The 18,149-nt window shown below is 41.4% G+C and overlaps 1 protein-coding gene across 6 annotated transcripts in view; it reads right to left on the bottom strand.

The window, feature by feature from the left end:
- Positions 1 to 17,822, bottom strand: part of raly (RALY heterogeneous nuclear ribonucleoprotein) — a 100,600-nt gene extending 82,778 nt beyond the window's left edge. For 4 of the 6 annotated variants that reach the window (XR_004212982.1, XM_031853155.1, XM_031853072.1 and 1 more), the window contains exon 1: positions 17,013 to 17,682. Coding sequence is in view for 3 of the 6 variants with exons in the window: in XM_031853155.1 (XP_031709015.1) it covers positions 17,013 to 17,146 (134 nt within the window). In the remaining 3 variants the exon portion in view is untranslated. Of the gene's footprint in view, positions 1 to 17,012 lie in introns of all 6 variants that reach the window. The other 2 variants (XM_031853447.1, XM_031853366.1) reach the window with 2 other exon arrangements.
- Positions 17,823 to 18,149: the final 327 nt, after the last annotated feature.

Here is an 18,149-nt window from a genome sequence, read left to right on the forward strand (position 1 = left end):
CTGTCGATCGTTTGAGTCTGATTGAACTGTCATATTACTTAACACACACACACACACACACGCACACGCGCAAACACACACACGTGCGCAGGTCTACATTAACACACATGAGCCCTGATCAGAACCCTCCTGAGTGTGGAGGTGAGCTGACGTCTGGGTTTGCTCCGTGATTTGTGAGGCTGCTTTCAATGCAGGACGCAGAGGGAACAGATTAAACTATAACTCAGCCCATCGGGGGGGGAAGCAGCACAGCACACGGATGTATATGCATGAGGCACGGTGGCTGCAAATGCACACATCACACACCTTCAAGAAAACACACATCGGATTTCCACTAATGGTCGACTAACTGCACCTCAACTGAGCTAATTCTGTCCGAGGCCTCTTTCCTTGTGTCCTTCCTTTCTTTTGCTGTTTTATTAACTGCGCCCTTCCCCCTTTCTTTTCCTATAACACATGCAAATACCATGTATAAATCACAGCAGCCGAAATGCAGAACAGGCAAGGCTCAAATGAACAACTCAGTTTAATTAGTCATAGATTAACATGATGCATGCGCTGACACATGCTGGAGCACATTTGTGCTCAAGGAACTTAATCTGATTTGAGTAATTCAGAGCATCCTTTACTTCCCCTTTCCTCCTCTACCCATCTTTTAGCCTTTCATCTCCTGCACTCACTGACATGCTGATGGACTGCTGGGGAAATGCAGCATTTGTTCATGAACTGGAGGAATATGAAAAGCATCTGAAATGGTCCCAAAAAGTAGGGCTGCTGACTGAGCAACAACGATTCCAATCCTGAGTTGAGAAGTCCCAGAGTTGACTCGTATTTTGGCATTTTTAAGCTTCGTCGTCGTACTTAAAGCAACGCAGAAATAACAACAATGAAGGCTGTACAACTTTACAAACACAGTCTTGTTTCAAGGCTTGTAGAAACCGCTGTTTGTGGCTATATACAGTATATCCTCACACAATGTGGAATATGGAATTAGCAGAGAAAATTCTACTGACGTGCAAGTAAAGAAAGCGGGATAAGACGCCATGTTTATCAACCTCCGCTCCGTGTCAGTACTATGACAGAGCAGCAACTAGACCCACACACAATAAACTCTCCATTGTTCAGAAACAACACCTCAGTGATAGTTACATGTAGTGTTTCACTGCCAAGAATGTTGTTGTTTTTTTTTTACAATTTTTCTATAGATGCATAAAGCTTAAAAAGAGTCGAGTATCAGCGAGACAGGACCAATCAGATTCGCCAATATATGTTCTTAGTCGGGGACACCCCCTAATTGCAATATGTATGTATTGCAATGTCAGTTTAAAAAAAACAATGACCCTCCCTGCTCAGTTTATTTAAATGTGAAAGTAGATACAAATACTTTGTCCCTAAAACCAAAGAACGATCGTGATCATTATTAATCGGAATATTTGTGATCATAGATTTGGCCGTATTCACGCAGCCCTTCATGTAGCTACCTCAAGCCTCTATGTTACGACCGGACAATTGTTGAGCGACCGACCACAATTAAGTCTCTAAGTGTGAGTCAGAGGACGTGGGCTCCGGCGACGGGCCCTCTGTTCACGGCTGAAAGCATTTAGTGAAACCTGAAGGCCTCAGTATGGCTGGAATAAGTGCTTCATGATCATCGAACAACACTTGAAACCCTCTTTTGGAGTCTTTTATGGACTTCTCTTCCCATCTTTTTTTTAAGCTGTTTCTAATATCTTTATTGAGATTCATGTGAGATTTATTCCAAACAAGTCCTTAATTAAGGAAGAATCACGTTTGAAAGCAATTCCATGACAACTGGGCCAACCATGTGATGAAGATCATGTGATCTGTTTGAAAGCCCCGGAACAGTTTCAACTGTTTGACCTTTTGGTGCGATTGTCTTCTCAAATGTATGCTTCTCTGTTTTGTGTTGTTGCTCTTTCATGTTACTCGTCAATGCATTTGTTTTTATACTTTTGTTTTGAAAAAAACTCAAGAAAAAGCAGCATTTTCAAAAATATTAAAATTAAAAAATGTAAATATTTTTCCTTTCTAGAGATTCAAAATCATATCACATCTGATTCAATTCATCAAGTTTCTGTTTCATCACATTTTCTCCCTGATTTGTTCTTTCTTCCCTTCCTTCCATGCCTCCTACTTCCTTTTTCTCCTCTCAGTCAGGTCGTCCTCCCTCCGATCCTTCCTTTTTATCCTTTACTTGCATACTCTCCTCCCTGGATCATTGTTCTCATTTACTCCTTGCTGTGCAGTGAGAGGCACACTGGTAACACTGATTAAGTCACCATCCTTTCTTTAGTTTCTATCTTTCCATTCAGTCATTCCTTCGCCCCCCCTTCTTTCCTTTCTTCTTTCTGTTGTTCAATCAATTACACTTATTATTCAAATTATTCAATTATTCAATTATTCAAACTAAAATGCCAATGTTGTTCACCAGCTCATAAAATGCACATTAAATACTCACTAACTGCAATAAATGTTCACAACTGATGAAGATGGTTTGATGGCCATCATTGGATTACCAGATAAAAACGGTGCTACATTTGGAAAACAACCCCAAAACTCCATCAAAACAGCTAATAAAACACGTTGGTGGATAGAGGTCTCCTGAGGGCAAAAACAAGTTTATTCAATGACACGGATATGAAAATATATATTAAATATATATATTTACACCCTGCCTTCACCCAATGTCAGCTGTGATCGGCTCCCTGGGATTCCCTGAGAAGGAAAAGCGGTTACGGATAATGGATGGATGGAGAAACAACTAAATGTTTTGTCTATTTTGTGTGGGTCCGTAAATATTAAATAGATATGCATTTTTAAAAAAGCAAAACGCCAAGGGAGTGAATCCTTCCACTGTCCATGTCCCATCTATCATCACACACAGGCCTCGCATGAAAAGTACTTAAGATTGATGGATGAGGCGGCAAAATGCAAAAAGGGGTCTGCAGATGGACAAGATGTGGTCATGGTACAAACCACAAACAAGCACATCACTGAGAGGTTCCTGCAGAGTGAATAAAGGTGTCAGATCTTGGCCATGATGTTAGTTTAAAACGTTAAAACACTGAACTCAAATGAAGACTAACAGAAAGTGGAGAGGGTACAGTGTTGACGTCACGAGACTGTGGCTGGTGACTGGAGGAGAGGACCAGGTTTAGAGATGATAGATGGAGGAAATGGAAGCCAAAGCATTGAGCTGCGAGTATCGACAGGGCGTCGACACTTTATGGGGATACGGGTCGTCACTAACGCAGCCAAGTGGAGAAGCACACACACAGAAAGCAAATGCAATGCGAGTAATGAGGCTGGTTGCTAATTAGCATCATTTGCAACCTTGCTCTTTCCTTAATGAGCCCATGTTAGTAAGCATGAGCTGAAAAAGGTCAGAGAAACGTCGAAGAATCCACTTTTCTCCAGATTGCTTCCACATTGCATTTCCCAGGGATCAACTGTCAATCAAACAGTGTGGGCGGGAGGCGCGTAGGTGGCCGGTGTCACTCATGTCAAACTGTGCACAAACTTACAATGAGCTCTGTACACTCTTCTTACCATCACTACTGGCTAACGAACATTACTGTGCCACTGAGATATACATTGTATACGTATATATTCAGCATGTAAGTGGAATGCACAGAAATGATATAAATAAAGACTCCGGCGTTTAAACAAAGTTGTCGTGTTTGTGAAGTATCTGTGAATTATTCACATTTAAATTTTTTTTTATGTGTTTTGTTACACCAAAAACAAAACATTTACATAAAAGTTGGGTGTTTATTTTCCTTTTATTAAAAGAAAAGAAAAGTGAAATGTGTTTGTGTGTTGACAGTAATAAAATATCAAAGGGGAAGCCAATCTATGTCCCAGCACATTTGATTTGCAGCTTTCTGAGACCACACATGCTTTAGCTTTTAAACCAGCTGGCCTTGTTCAGACAGAAGATATTATGTTGTTGTATTTTATTACTTTGAACATGTATGTCCATTATTTTTATTTCCATTGTTCTTTTTTGGACGGGCTGAATCATCTGGAACAACCGAGTTTCCGGCTAATTAGCTGGTTATCTAGAAAACAACACAACAGGCAGCGCTGGTTAAATGGAAATGAACGATGATGTCATTAATGCACATAACCTATCATGCCTGGGTATTGTAATTAGACCACACACACACACATGCACGCACACACAATTGACCATTTTTTCCATGTTCTACATCATTCTACATTAAAAAATACACAGGGATATGTTACTTTATGTGTGTGTGTGTGTGTGTGGGGGGGGGGGGGGTCATGTTAATAAGCTGGTTATCATCTGACCAGCCGAAGGTCAAAACAGAGCAGGTAATGAAACTCAACATGCGTGTCCTCAGCTGCTGCAGAGTCTACAGAGCTGCTGGGAAATGAGCCTGAACCAATCAGAGCGTTTCCTCCGACACACGCTCCCTTAAAACCTTGTTAGCGCCGCATCCAACTCTCTGCGGCTCTCCGTCTTTCTCCTCCTAAGAGGGTGGTAAGCTACCGCAGAGAGGGTATTTCACTAAGCTAACGATTAAGTAAAAGGCTAGAAAAAAAAAATTGACTTTTAATAACGTTCGCTCAATGTCTGCAGGGACATTTTAAGAAGTGATTTTCCAGACTGTTCAATCACCTGACTTTGTCTCGTCTTCTTCCACAATAAGGAGAAAAAAACACAGACACCAGCAGTGTGTAGGTCCTTTGGTGCAGACTGAAATATGTCAATAACTATTGAACACATTGCCGTACAACATGTGCACAGACATGCACGGTGCCAAGAGGATGAATCCTAATCACTTTGGTGATCCCGTGACCTTTCACCTCGGCCCACTACGAGGTTCACGTTTGTTATTTACAAGAACGTCTCAACAACTTTTGACTGGATTGCTTTGGAATATTTGTCCAGACATTTGTGTTCCCCTCAGGATGAGGACGCACACTTTTGCTCCAGTGCAATCCTCAAGTCATATTTCTAATTAGTCCAATACTTTGATCAACAACCAGATACCTTAAAAAAAACTGAAGACATCCCATCACCCATGGATATAGACTCCTAGGGCCCTAATTTAACAATCTATAGTGCACGGTGCCAGCGCATTTAGGACGGTACCAACTCCACTTTGGCTAATTAAATGGTGCATAATCTGGACGCAAAGAGGTTGTATTTAGTCTCTTGATTAATCAAAGGTGTGTTTTGGACGCAACATGAATCAAACCAATCAGTGAGTGACAGAGTGTCATCTCCCATTCCTTTTCAAAAATAGTCGTGCCCACATTTTGACTTCACTCAACGCTCTGAGTTATTGGAAATGTGATTAGCTCACAAGCTAGCTACTGTTGGCCTGCACGAGCATATATTAGCTAACGTAATATAGAAAAGGTTTCATAGTGTTAGCTTGTTAGCAGCACAAATCAGGAAGATGAATGAAAACACCTTTTGGCCATCAGTATCACGTCCTTTTTCTTCCTCTCTCTCTCTCTCCTCATGCACCATTTTTTATCTCCTTTCTCTCCATCAAAGCTACCTCCTTCTTATGCTCCCTTCCTTTCTTCTCCTCCTTTTTGTCTTTTTTTTCCTCTCTGTAGATTTTACCGTTCTGCATCCCTTCAACGTCTCCTTTCCATCCTTACTGCTCCTCTCTGCCTCCTTAATCTCCTCAGCTCCTGGTTACCACTGCCCCTACTCCTTTCTATCTCTCTATCCTTTCTATCTCTCTATTAACCCGTTTTAACCTCCTACTCTCGCTCCATACGACTTTCCACCACCTCCATTCTTTCCTCTCTACCTCCTGTCATTCACTCCTTTTCCTTTATCCCTCTCTACATTCTTTATATGATTATAAGATTGTTACCCCTCAGTCTCATCCCTCTGTCCTTTCATGCATGCTACTCCTTCTCTACCTCCTGTGCTTTCTCTTTCTGTCTCTCCTCTCCACCCATCCTCTTCCCTTTCTTCTCTACCTGCCATCCTGCTATCCCCTGTTTCCTATTTTTCTGCGCCCCTCTGTCAATCATCAGCTTCCTCCGCATCCTTCCTTTTCCTCAAGCTACCTCTCCTTCCTCACTCCCTACATCCTTTCATCCCTCCATCTCTCAGGTCATGTATGAGCTTGTTTGACAAATCTTTGAATGGCTTAGCAACATTTTCATGAAAATTTCACCTCGGCTGCATCTATAATTCAACGCCAGGCTCGCTTTATCAGTCATTACACACACACACACACACACACACACACACACACACACATACACGCTCTCCTCTGCACTCCTCTTACACCTTTTCTCATCCTCTTCTTCAGTATCTTCTCTCTCTCCTCTCCACTCGTGTTCTGTTACCCTCTTCTTATTACTACCTCCGTTGATCTTTCCTCCCCTCCTTTCCTTGATTCCTCTCATTTCCTTCTTCCGTCATCTTTTTTTTTTGCATTTGTATTTATTCTTCTCCTCGCTTCTTCACCTTTACATCTTCTTTTTCTTCCTCCCGCCCTTGATCTGCTTCCACGGATCCTCCGCTTCTATTTTCAAGCTTTAATTCTCTCAATGACTTAAAATAAACTGACTTTTTCCCCCTGTTTAGTGCTGTGCAAATACAACTCTGCTCATCACTCTGCATATATTTAACCACCATTTTCTTTAAGATGGTGAGAGTGCAGAGGATTTTAGTATGTTTTAATCGTTGTTGCTTGCAGATAAATATTGCGTTCTGTAGTGAAGCTCTTAAGAAACGATGAAAGTGTCCTGATCATTGTTTTGAATGAGTTCGTGAGACAGTAAATAGAGCGCGAGTTGGGACAGAGTGCTGAAGACGCCATACAAAAACATCAAAATACACATCTGTTTATTTTACTTCTTTGTCTATTGGCGTCCTTAGATTTCCATTAGTTATTGCCTGATTTACATATTTAATGTAATGTATATCTGATAGTTTTACCCTATTCACCTATGTAGTGTCTTCAAAGTCTGTTTTCTCAAAAGGAGTTTTTTCTGCACTTCAGTAGCTCCTACATACACCAAACTTTTCAGTTTCACTCCTATCTATATTCTGAAGGTCTTTCCCGAGGGGTTTGTTTATATATCATTCATAGCCTGATTTATAGAATATTTTAGGACTAAAAACATGGAGAAAATAGTTTTTCCCCCCCCCCCCCCAAGGCTGTTGACAGTATTTTGTGATTTATGGAGGGATAAAAAGAGATATCTATAGTTCCCTCTGTAAAAACTTTCATCTTATAGTCACCAAGATGAAACAAGAATGTTTAACCCGTCTTCATCCAATGTTACAATGTCTGTTCTGTAAATGTATGCAAAATAGCACATAGTTGATGAGATGAAACGACGTATTTAAATATTAAAACATAAAATCTTAGAAAGTTTGTAATACAAAAGAAATAATTGTCTTAATGCCAGTAATGACCCGGGGAAGTTTCATGGCGATATCTATTAGTTACATTTTCTACCTTTTCAGCTTATTTATTAATGCTTTTCTCACCATCGCTCTGATCTCCTCCTCATGTCCCATGTGTTGTTGATGTTGCTCACATTCAATGTTCATGTATGTGTTTTTATTAAGGGGGGGATTAGTTCTCCCAACCGCTGCGATTCCCTCAGAGCTTCCTCAAAGAGCAGAGTCTCATCTGTTACGTGACAGAAAGCTGTCCGACAGACACGACTGAATGCTGAAGAAAACATGGAAACTGCAACAGTAATCCAAACATGTTTTTGTAAACATGGTTTTTACTCAATAGATTTTTTTTCATATTGCATCATATGACTCCTTCACCATTTGTTCCACACTTTATCGTGTTATAAACACGAATAAAAATAAAGCAAATGTATTATTAATCAACAGGCAATAACCCATAATGACAAAGTGAAAATAGGTTTGGGAATGAATGAAATTGATAAATAATGAAATGCTGGAATCTCTGAGTCTATTGTTTGACAAATGGTCTTCATAATAAAGAGTAATACATGACCTTGTTGTACATCAAGGTGCTCCGTCTACAACGTCTCTTTTATAATGGTCGTCTGGGGAAAAAGCTTTTAGCGTGATAGGGGAGGTTTTTATAGTTCTCAGACCTGCATTATTTAGTCCTGTTGAATTGGACTGTTGTTTGTTCCCCCCCTGCCCTTCGTGACATATGTTTGGGCAGATGTGAACAGACCAGTCGTGCTCAGAAACAAGTTTGTTTGTGATGGGAACGTGATACGACATTGAATTGACCAAACTACAAAGTAGAGTTCGGCCGCTGTGAAAATGTTCAAACCGCTTTGCTATTAAGCCAAACATCAGACCAGAACCGTGAGAGTGTAGCTTCCTCCTACTGTGTTTTCATTTGTTGTTGTATTGGTGCAGTTTTAACGTCTGTCCCTGTCAGTTGAACGCCTCAGGGTTGCAGAGAAAAGGGGCGGGGCGAAGAGCTCCGGGGAGGTGCAGAGGAAGAGTAGTGAAAGCAGAGATAATGAAACGTTAAGGCTGATGTTCATCTGGATGCGTTTACAGTGTGCATTTATTCTTTTCTCATAAAACCAAGTTAGGCAATGAAGTGCCAGTTACATTGCAATGTAAGTTGGATTTGGCGCCGTGATGTCATTAGCACAGGCTGCTAATGTGGGCTATTTTCTATTTGCCAGTAGGCAACATAATGACGGATTTCAGTTAAGCTGGATTGTATAAAATCAAAACTCGCAAAACCAGAAATTTGCCCAACTCCACTACAAGAGGGATGAGCTCAATTAAAGGTTGCTAGCAACTAGCCTAAAAATGATATAAAGTCTGACCAGCACTAGCAACTAAACATATTGCCCTCTTGATATCTAAATGATCACATCTACCAAAATGTTACAATTAACTTTCATGAACTGAAAACACACTGTGAAAGGGTTAAAGTAAGAGAAGAAGTAAGTATTGAAGAAGACTTGAAACTAGAGATTGAGACCATAAACTCATGTTTACAATGTTTACTGAGGTAATAAATCAAGAGAGAAGTAGAGTCATTTTCTCATAGACTTCTATACAACCAGAGGAGTCGCCCCCTGCTGGTCAGTAGAGATAATGCAGGTTTAAGACACTTCAGCGTTGGCTTCACTTTTCAGACCCGGAGGTTGCCGGCTGTTTTTGTTAAATAAACGAATGAACGGTACATAAAGGCGAGAGACGTTCCCTCAGAATCTTCTTCCTGTGTTTACTTTCTCGACTCCGTCCCTGACTTATCTAACTAATCAGGAGAGGGCGCATTGTCACACGTCTCTGAGTGATACATTTTGGTTCATATTTTCTTATGTGTGAAAAGAAGCTGAACCAAGCAGGTGGGGGAAAAACAGATTTGTCCACTGATTAGGAGCAGAACAAACAAACTAAAGGGTTGAAGGTCTGACATGTTGTCAAGCTAACAAAACCTGAATTTAAATTGAATTGACAGCAACATGAAGTGAAATTATTTCCAAATGAGAGAGTAGGCTACAGATGGAAAGAGGTACAAAGAGAAAGAGAGGGGATGAAAGGAAGAAAGCAGATGATGGAGAGGAGGAGGAGGAGGAGGAGAGGTTTCCATCTGTTTCTGCTGAATCAGGGAGGTGGTTGAGTTTCAAAATGTCAGGACTCCTCTTGACTCCTGACTGGGCGCGTACACACACGCACACACACACGCACACACACACACACACACACACACACACACACGCACACACACACGCACACACACACACACACACACACACACACAGTGGAGGGCTGTGAATGTTGGAGCAAAGAGAGAGCGCAGGCAATTTGCATTAATGAGAGTTTAGTTGAAAATGTTGGCAGAAGCCGGAGAGAGAGAGAGAGAGATCAAGAATAGAGGAGAGCGCAGAGCGAAGAGAGATGCTGACAATGACGGTGAACTGGAGGACAGAAAGCAGACAAGTCAGCCAGTCGACAAGCAAGTCAACAAGCAGTCGACCAAGTACATCGGCAGTCAGTCACGCGGCTGCACAGAAGCATATTCATGAGCTCTGTTGTCAGGAAAGCAAACTCCGGAGACAAACAAGCAAACGGCGTCGTTCAAAAGGAAGCTGGTGGTTTCTGGCATCATTACGTTTTGTTATCAGGCGGCTGTCAGAGAAACATCCACGTGTAGACGCAGCAACAGAGAGCGTTTTCAGAGCATTCCCTATGCCTGCAATGGCGTTTTCATGCACTAATAACAAAAACAACTCATGTTTCTTCATATCGGCCAAATTTCAAATTGATTTTCAGTGTTTACTGTGATGAATAGAACAGAAACCAATCAACACGTCTGTGTCCACATTTTAGCTGACAAGCTCAAACATAAAATAGTATGTTTATATATTTTTTATGGATTGATTGATTGATTTTTTGGGTATTTCAACGAACCGGATCAGCCAAAAACACAAATGTTCCTCTCTGTTTAATTTAATTATTGGATTTCCAGAAAATCCACTATTGCAATATTATAATATATCATAATTTATAAAAATCACATAAACCCTGACGGGCCGCACCTCCAGCACCGGTCACACCCACAGTCTGTGTGTGTGTGTGTGTGTGTATGTGTGTGTGTTTCTGGTCCACTTGTAAGTGTGAGTCTCTATGGACAAGCCACTGCCGAGCATATGTATGCGAGTGTGTCACTGTTAACCCCCATCTGCTCTCAAGTGATGTTCATCTGGCTGCTGGCTTCACTCTGTGTGTGTGTGTGTGTGTGTGTGTGTGTGTGTGTGTGTGTGTGTGTGTGTGTGTGTGTGTGGGTGTGTGTGTGTGTGTGTAGGTGTGTGAGCCACGGTTGGTTTCCCTGGCATAGTGAGGTTGTGGATAGTGTCTTGTTCGTCTGGGTGTGATACAGTTCTTGGTGCAGTGTGTGTGTGTGTGTGTGTGTTTCACTGCAGGATGTTATTGTCTCTAAAGCAACAAATGATTACTCATCTCTTTGAGTTCTCAGTGCATACTGTAGTTAAATTCTTTGCCACACAGATGCAATAGTCAACGTAGCCTCATACAACGGTTATGATATCTTACGACAACTTACTCCTCATATTTTTCATGCCTTTTCATACAAAAGCCAGCAACACATGGCAATTTCCCCTCGTTACATGAATACGGTCTTTTCAAAATAAACGTGAGTCTTTACAGGAAACCACAGTTGGATTATGCAACAAAATTACTTGAAAAGTTTGTCATTTGGGTTCAAATAACTAAGGAATTAGTTACAGAAGTACGCAAGTCATATGACAAATGGAATATCTATGAGTTACGGCGTATTACTTTTTGTTGGTATAGCTACGAAATGCTGGATGAGACCAGTTTGCAATAGTTTAAATCAGAGGTCTTCAACAGGGGGTCCGCGGCCCCTAGGGGATCCGCAGAGGTACTGCAGGGGGTCCGCGAAATTTTTGGTTGATTCGACAATCAGCGATGCAGAAAGTTTCCAAATGGGTCAGGAAGAGAGTCCAGCCAGCCATAAACTCCCAAACCACACATATACAGCATCCTAAATATGTTAAAAAAATAAAAATTTAAAAAAATTTTAAAAATTCTCTAAACTTGGTATCAGCTGACAAGGGGTGTTTCTAAATGGAAGTGGCACAGCCACCCTGCTCACTGTACCTTGCACGTTTAAAATAAAAACATGAATCTATGAACCTGTGTATTATTTGAATAGCTTAGTATTGAATGCACAATAAAGACGTATACACGGTACTAGGCCCATTTAACATAAAACATAATTGTATACAATATATATAGTCGGGGGTCCCTGCTCCATCTCTCTATCAGTTTGGGGGTCCTTTGCCTGAAAAACGTTGAAGACCCCTGATCTAAATCATGAAGTCCAGAACTTAAATGAGCTGATATACAAGAGAGTAAGGCTCCTTAAGTAATTCCGTTTTTATTGCTGATCCCGATTTTGGCGTCTCGCAGTCAAATGAACACGATCGACTGCGATATTGACATATTATATTATAGTGTAAAATACGTGCGGTGTGTTTTTATAAATCAAGGAATGTGACAACTATATATATATATATATACAGTATATATATATATATATATACACACACACACACACACACACACAGAGATACATCAGGGATGAATCCACTTCCTTGTCTCAGTGTTAATTACTTTTTTTCTCTTTTGCTTTCTTGAATTATTGATGCCATTGTAAACTATTTTTCAAGTTATCAAATTCCGTCCACCTGCCATTTGTGGCGGCTGCTTTAATTTAAAAACATTAAACAGCACTTTGACTCATTTTCACTACATGCTGCTCTTTCTAGAAACACTTTATGTCCAAAAATGAAGAAAACTTGAAGGGCAAGAAGTCCGTGTGCATTAATATATATTGCTCAGCTGTCCTTACAATCAGAAAAATTGATGAGTTCAGTCTTTGTATTCTCGCCTGTGTGCGCAGATTGCCGCAAACTGCTGAAAGGCTCGAAGGACGATCAGCGAGACCGATATTAAGCACGTCAGTCAGTCTGTGCTGATGGCTACATTTCATGCATTTATGATAGCTTGTAAATCATTTGTAGCTGTGACATCTTCGAAACAATGACCCCGTGCTGACTCCAAACCCACAGATGTAATATTTCTTGCAGATATTCCATTCCTCCAGTAGAGAGTTGTTTTTTCTTTTAAAATAATTGTGGTTCTCGAATGCTGATTGTCTTTCTGGGACTAATTCAGGGACTAAAATTGGTTCCTATTTGGGTGGTTGGATCGTGATATATGGGCAGTTGTGGTAAATCATCACAAATGTTGACGTGTGTGTGTGTGTGTGTGTGTGTGTGTGTGTGTGTGTGTGTGTGTGTGTGTGTGTGTGTGTGCATGCATATCTGGCAATGAGGCCAGATAATGAGTTTCCACTATATTTACATTTTTCGAGCCATGGGGGCAATTTTCCAGCTTTGAAAGCCCACAGCTGAATGAATCATCAGGGAGGCAGTAATATAGATCTAAGTAGATTTAAGTGACGGGCTATTACTGGGTTTGTGTTGGAATTGCTGTAATTTGTTTCCATGTAACAGATCACTCAAATGAAAATGCATTTTCCTCAATAAGCACAAGAGCTTCTTGTACCGAGTACAGAAAATGTAATACAGAAGTTGAGAAATAACTTCAGGGTAATTGAGCTGCGTTGGTCCAATCTAAGATACAGATTATAATGTCAACAGTCTGGTGCATTCTTCCTTTCCTTATTATGCATTTAGTATCTAGAATAATGGGGAAAAAAGCCAATTAAATGGGCGGAGGATGAATAAAGATGTCGCCAACTTGTTTTTTTGCAACCAGAAACGATTGAAGAGGGTGGAGCTAAAAAAACAACTGAACAATGAACAAGACATTTTTAGGCAGTTAACTTTCATGAACTGAAGACGAAAAAAAAAAGACAACTCCCAGATCGCACAATGCCGTGGTAGCAGCCTGTCAATCACAGCAAGCCCTTCCCTAAAGCATTCCTTGCTTTATGGTCTGCTTGACTCTAAATGGACCATAATTTACAACATGAACATCATGCTGTATTGAAGAAGACTTGAAACTAGAGATTAAGACCATAAACTCATGTTCACAATGTTTCTAAATTGCCTTAAGCTCCTCTGGCGAGTTGTTGTCCCCATTCAAGTTAGCCTAAGGCGAAACAAAGAAAGCCTTTTATATTTATCAAGTAGGTGCACAGACGCAGGTAACACAGGACAACAGGGTTTCTGCTTTTTCAATTAAAACCAACCACCTGCTGCTTTCTTCACTATTCATTCTGTATTGTTGCTCCAAAAGGAAATTACCAGCACCACTACTGAGAATAGGAAGTTGACATGAATGTCAAATCTCCCACTTACAAAGGACTGCGAGCCTGAGTTTTACAATCCACGTTTCTATTACAGGACCCCCGACAAATCCTGCACTGAAAAGATGGACGAGTCTGCTGCACCACAGCTGAATCCGCCCTGCAGCTGTACTGCTGCTGAGAGTCAGACAGGGAACGCTGGACATCCAGGTCACCGCTTGCAAAAGTGACACATCTGTAGTCTGTGCAGGAAACGCCTCCTGAACAAAGCAAAGTTCAAACACGGTGTGAGGTGAACCTGCATGAGGATACCGACATGACTGCAGGCCGAATCAGAAATATCCACTCATTGTAGAAAGCCTTTAAATATGCAACAAAAATCAATATGGAAATCAATTTTCCACAACTCTGAATCTACATTTTTAATGGCACTCAGCCAAGGTAAATCACACACACACACACACACAAAGCTGCAGAGCAGGAACACTAATGAGCTCTTACACGCGGAGTCAAAGTGCAGCAACTTCCATTCATTATCAGCACAGAGGCGCTAAATAATTAACATGACGATGTTTGAATGCAAGGCGTTATTTATTTATCCCCGATTTCATTTTTCTCTTTTCCATCAATAGCCTGAACGCATGCAGTCGTAGAACGATGAACTCAGAGTGAGAATAGTGAAGTAAGCGTCTCTCACTTTCAGTTATCAAGCAAATGTTAAGCTGACTTTAGAAATGACGCAGAAACAAAAAGAAAAGCGAACAAGGAGACTTTCAATCAACTGTTTGGAGAGAATAAACTTTGCTACAGTGTATTTTGGTCAGAAGTTAGCGCGATAGGCTCTATGGTTGGAATCTACCAATAAACAGAGTAGAAGAAGAAGAAGAAGAAGAAGAAGAGGTTGCAAACTGGAAACAAAACAAGTCGCTCATCCACGAGAGAAAAACCAGACGTCTTCAGGAATTTGTTATATTTGGGAAAGTTTTAAATGTTCTTTCATATTAACTCTTTTTCGTCAAAGGCAAAACCCTTTCTAATGCTTTTCCAATCCGATACTTGACATGAAAATACGTGAATGGAAACACTGAAGCTCATGTGACAGTTGTCACTGTCGTCACTCAGCTCCAGTGTCTGCTCGTACTGCGCTGCCGTCGAGTGTCGGATCGTCGCTGCTGTCTTTGCAGCTTCCAGAACTCTTTTCATGCGCCTCCAATGGGTCGACACACTTTTTCGAAACACGGCTCAGCCAAAGCTCTGCCCATGTTCAACCTGAGAAACAACCACCTGTGAGAGTGTGCAAGGCCTATACTATACTATATAATAATGATATAATATAAAAAGTGTGGGTGGTGTGTGGGACTAACGCTAAGAAACTAAAAGTATCTGTGTTGTGCCAAATAACCGGGTTCGGTCATGCATTGGCTACAAAACAAAATAAAAACGACTTCCAAACATCTCTGATCAGCAGCAGGCCGACTGATCCACGCACAGTCATGAACAAATGGAGCGGGATCATGAATCCCCGACGCATGCTGTTTGAGCATAATGGAGACGAAACACCTTCACAGAACGGTGTAGCCGGCGGCGGTGGCGGCCTGCAGCTTCACTGATCTTATCCTGCAGACTATTTCCCTCCACTGAGCCTCGCGGTCCTGCCTGTAGCTGCGTCTCACTGCTCACCACGGAGTGCACTGTTCACATTAGACCCGTAAAACACGGTACTACGGTGACGCGTGAGGCGGAGCGGTGTGCCGCCACTGTGGGATTGCCTGTTCATTCACATGCCTTTATACAAAGCATTTCTTCTTTACAAGCCTTCCCTCTCACAATGCTGCTCATACAAACCTTCACTTCTCCTCTAACAAGACTGTTAAAAATGTCATTTATTCATGGCAAATGGTAAACTTCCTTGTTCATTCATCAAGTCCAGCCTGCAGCTTTGAACGCACGTTATTTGTGTGGAGGAGGCGGATTCCCCGTCAGGCAGTCTTGATGAATTCAGTCACACATTTCACGGTCGTTTTCTGTTTTTTTTTTTCCTTTTTTTGTTCCTGTATTTTCCAACTTATGAAGATTTCCATCATTTTAACTAAGAAGCACATTTTCCTGATTGCAACAGTTGTTTGTATTTAAGCTCCGATAGATGTCACACTTGAGTCTACTGCGAACCAGCGCTGTATTAATAAACTAGCCATATTTAATTCTCATCCTGCCAACTGGGGTCCCTGCAGACCCCAAAGAGAAGAGATACTTGTTGTCATATCTCACAGTTGCTTTATTCTATCATTCCAATCTTTCACAAATGTGTCAATCAATGTTCCTCATGACTTCATATCATTTAGTGCTTTTTAAATGATCCATTATATACACCATTGTATTGGGGTAAGGGGGGTGCCAGTCAAAAGCACCCGATTGCAATCGATGCTATTTAAAAAGATCAAAAGAAGAATAGATTCAAAGTACCACACACTATCAAGTCAGCCAGTCAGTTTGAAGAAGACACACACCGATCTCCTCATGTGCTGTCCTTTTCCCTTTTATACGATACACAAATCATCCGTAACTTTTCTAAACAATCTGGTTCTTGTCTTTAGATGACAATAATTACATAACTAAAGTATAAATTAACATTTTGCTACGATGGCTGTGTCTCACAGTAGTTTATTCTTTGTCGTCCCGGTATGTTAAACATGATGGTAGGATGAGCAATAAGAAAGTCTATTTTTCCATACTTTACCATGGCACTTAAATGCACCCTGTTCTACTCAACTGACACTGTTAACAGCAGTAGTACCTGTATGATTTAAAGCATTCCTTTAAATAGGAATATTCCTGGCTATCCTTTCTTCTTCTTATTCATCTTGATCAATGATTGCTCTTTGATTTGGTTAAATAATCTGTTGGCACTCCGATTCTCAGTTCTGGTCCACCAAACACCAAAACAAATCTTGAAACAGTGAGAAACAATTCAGAAGCAAGGCATGTCATGGAAAAATTGTCAGCATGCCATGAGGTTCAGATCTGGAGCAACAGTCAGTGTGCAGATAGTACACACATCAGGGATGCAGAACAGGACGTGACAGAGTACCAAACCCCGACCTGTCAGCTCCTCCTGGTCTGCTTCACGAGGACCGACAGTGAAACAGGCTGCTAAAGTGTGTGCGTGTGGCAATAAACACATTCGCACGCACTGACCGAGATTCACAACTGAGATCACCGTTCAGACAAAAAGCAGTCTCAACGGAAACACGAGCAGTTCCGTGGATGAAGATCAGCTGTCCGTGCAACACCTGCCCATCACCATCCTCATCCTCACTGCGTTCTGGCATGCTGCATGCGCAACATTCAAGTTTAAGAGGAATGTAAATCCCATTTGGCTCTCTTTTTTTTTTTAGAAAAGGAAAAAAATCTAACTGCAAGAATGAGATAAAAGAGATCAAACAGAAGAATGAGATACACCAAAATCAAAATAAATCGTGTGAGATCAGAGAAGACATATTTGCGATATTTCTTCAAATTAAAAGAGAAAAATGCGAGAAAATATCTCAAAAAAAATAAATAAAAGAGGTGAAAATAAACACAAAAAAAGCCAGAACACGGGCTTCCTTCCAGCAACAAGCAGCGGGTAAAAGCTCCGGTAAAGACTGGCAGCACAACACAGAGAAATCCAAGCAGCTGCTGAAATTCAGTGCGAAAAATAAAAGAAAAAAAAACAAGAGGAGAACCAAAACAGCAACAAAGAAAGAACGAGGGAAAGAAAAGAGGAAGGGAGAACTGACCTACCGACGCAGGAGGCAAAAACGCTCAAAGAGGCTGAAGCGAGAGGAGAAGAAGACGGGCAGGCGGCTGAGGCTCGGTGTGCGCTCGGTAACCGGGCTGGAGCTCCGACTGCGCGCCGGCAGGTGGTGAGGTGGTGAACAGCAGCTGAGCGCCGACTGGAGCGAACCACTGAGTGCTGGCAGGCAGGGGGAGACCGGGCGGCAGAGCTGCCGCGGGGAGCCCCGTGCATAATTTGGCACCGGGCTAAAAAAGCGCACGGAGAGAGCCAGAAATGCTCTTAACACGCAATCAAGCCGTGGGCGCGGGGCGTGAGTAGAGAATGTGGTATTTGAATGTAAGTGTGTGTGTGTGTGTGTGTGTGTGTGTGTGTCTGTGTGTGTGTAGGTAGGTGTTGGTAGGTGTTTGTGCTGCCTGCACTCAGTGATGCGAGAGAATAGATTATATTGTGCACGAGTATTGTTGTGATCTATAACCCTGCAACATAAACAAAAAAGAGTAGTTTGATATGAACTCCATTAAGTTGTATCGTTACACATACATATTGTACCCTTA

Source organism: Anarrhichthys ocellatus, unplaced genomic scaffold, assembly GCF_004355925.1.
Source record: "Anarrhichthys ocellatus isolate YVR2014 unplaced genomic scaffold, GSC_Weel_1.0 scaffold1, whole genome shotgun sequence".
In the NCBI taxonomy this organism is placed as follows: Eukaryota; Metazoa; Chordata; class Actinopteri; order Perciformes; family Anarhichadidae; genus Anarrhichthys; species Anarrhichthys ocellatus.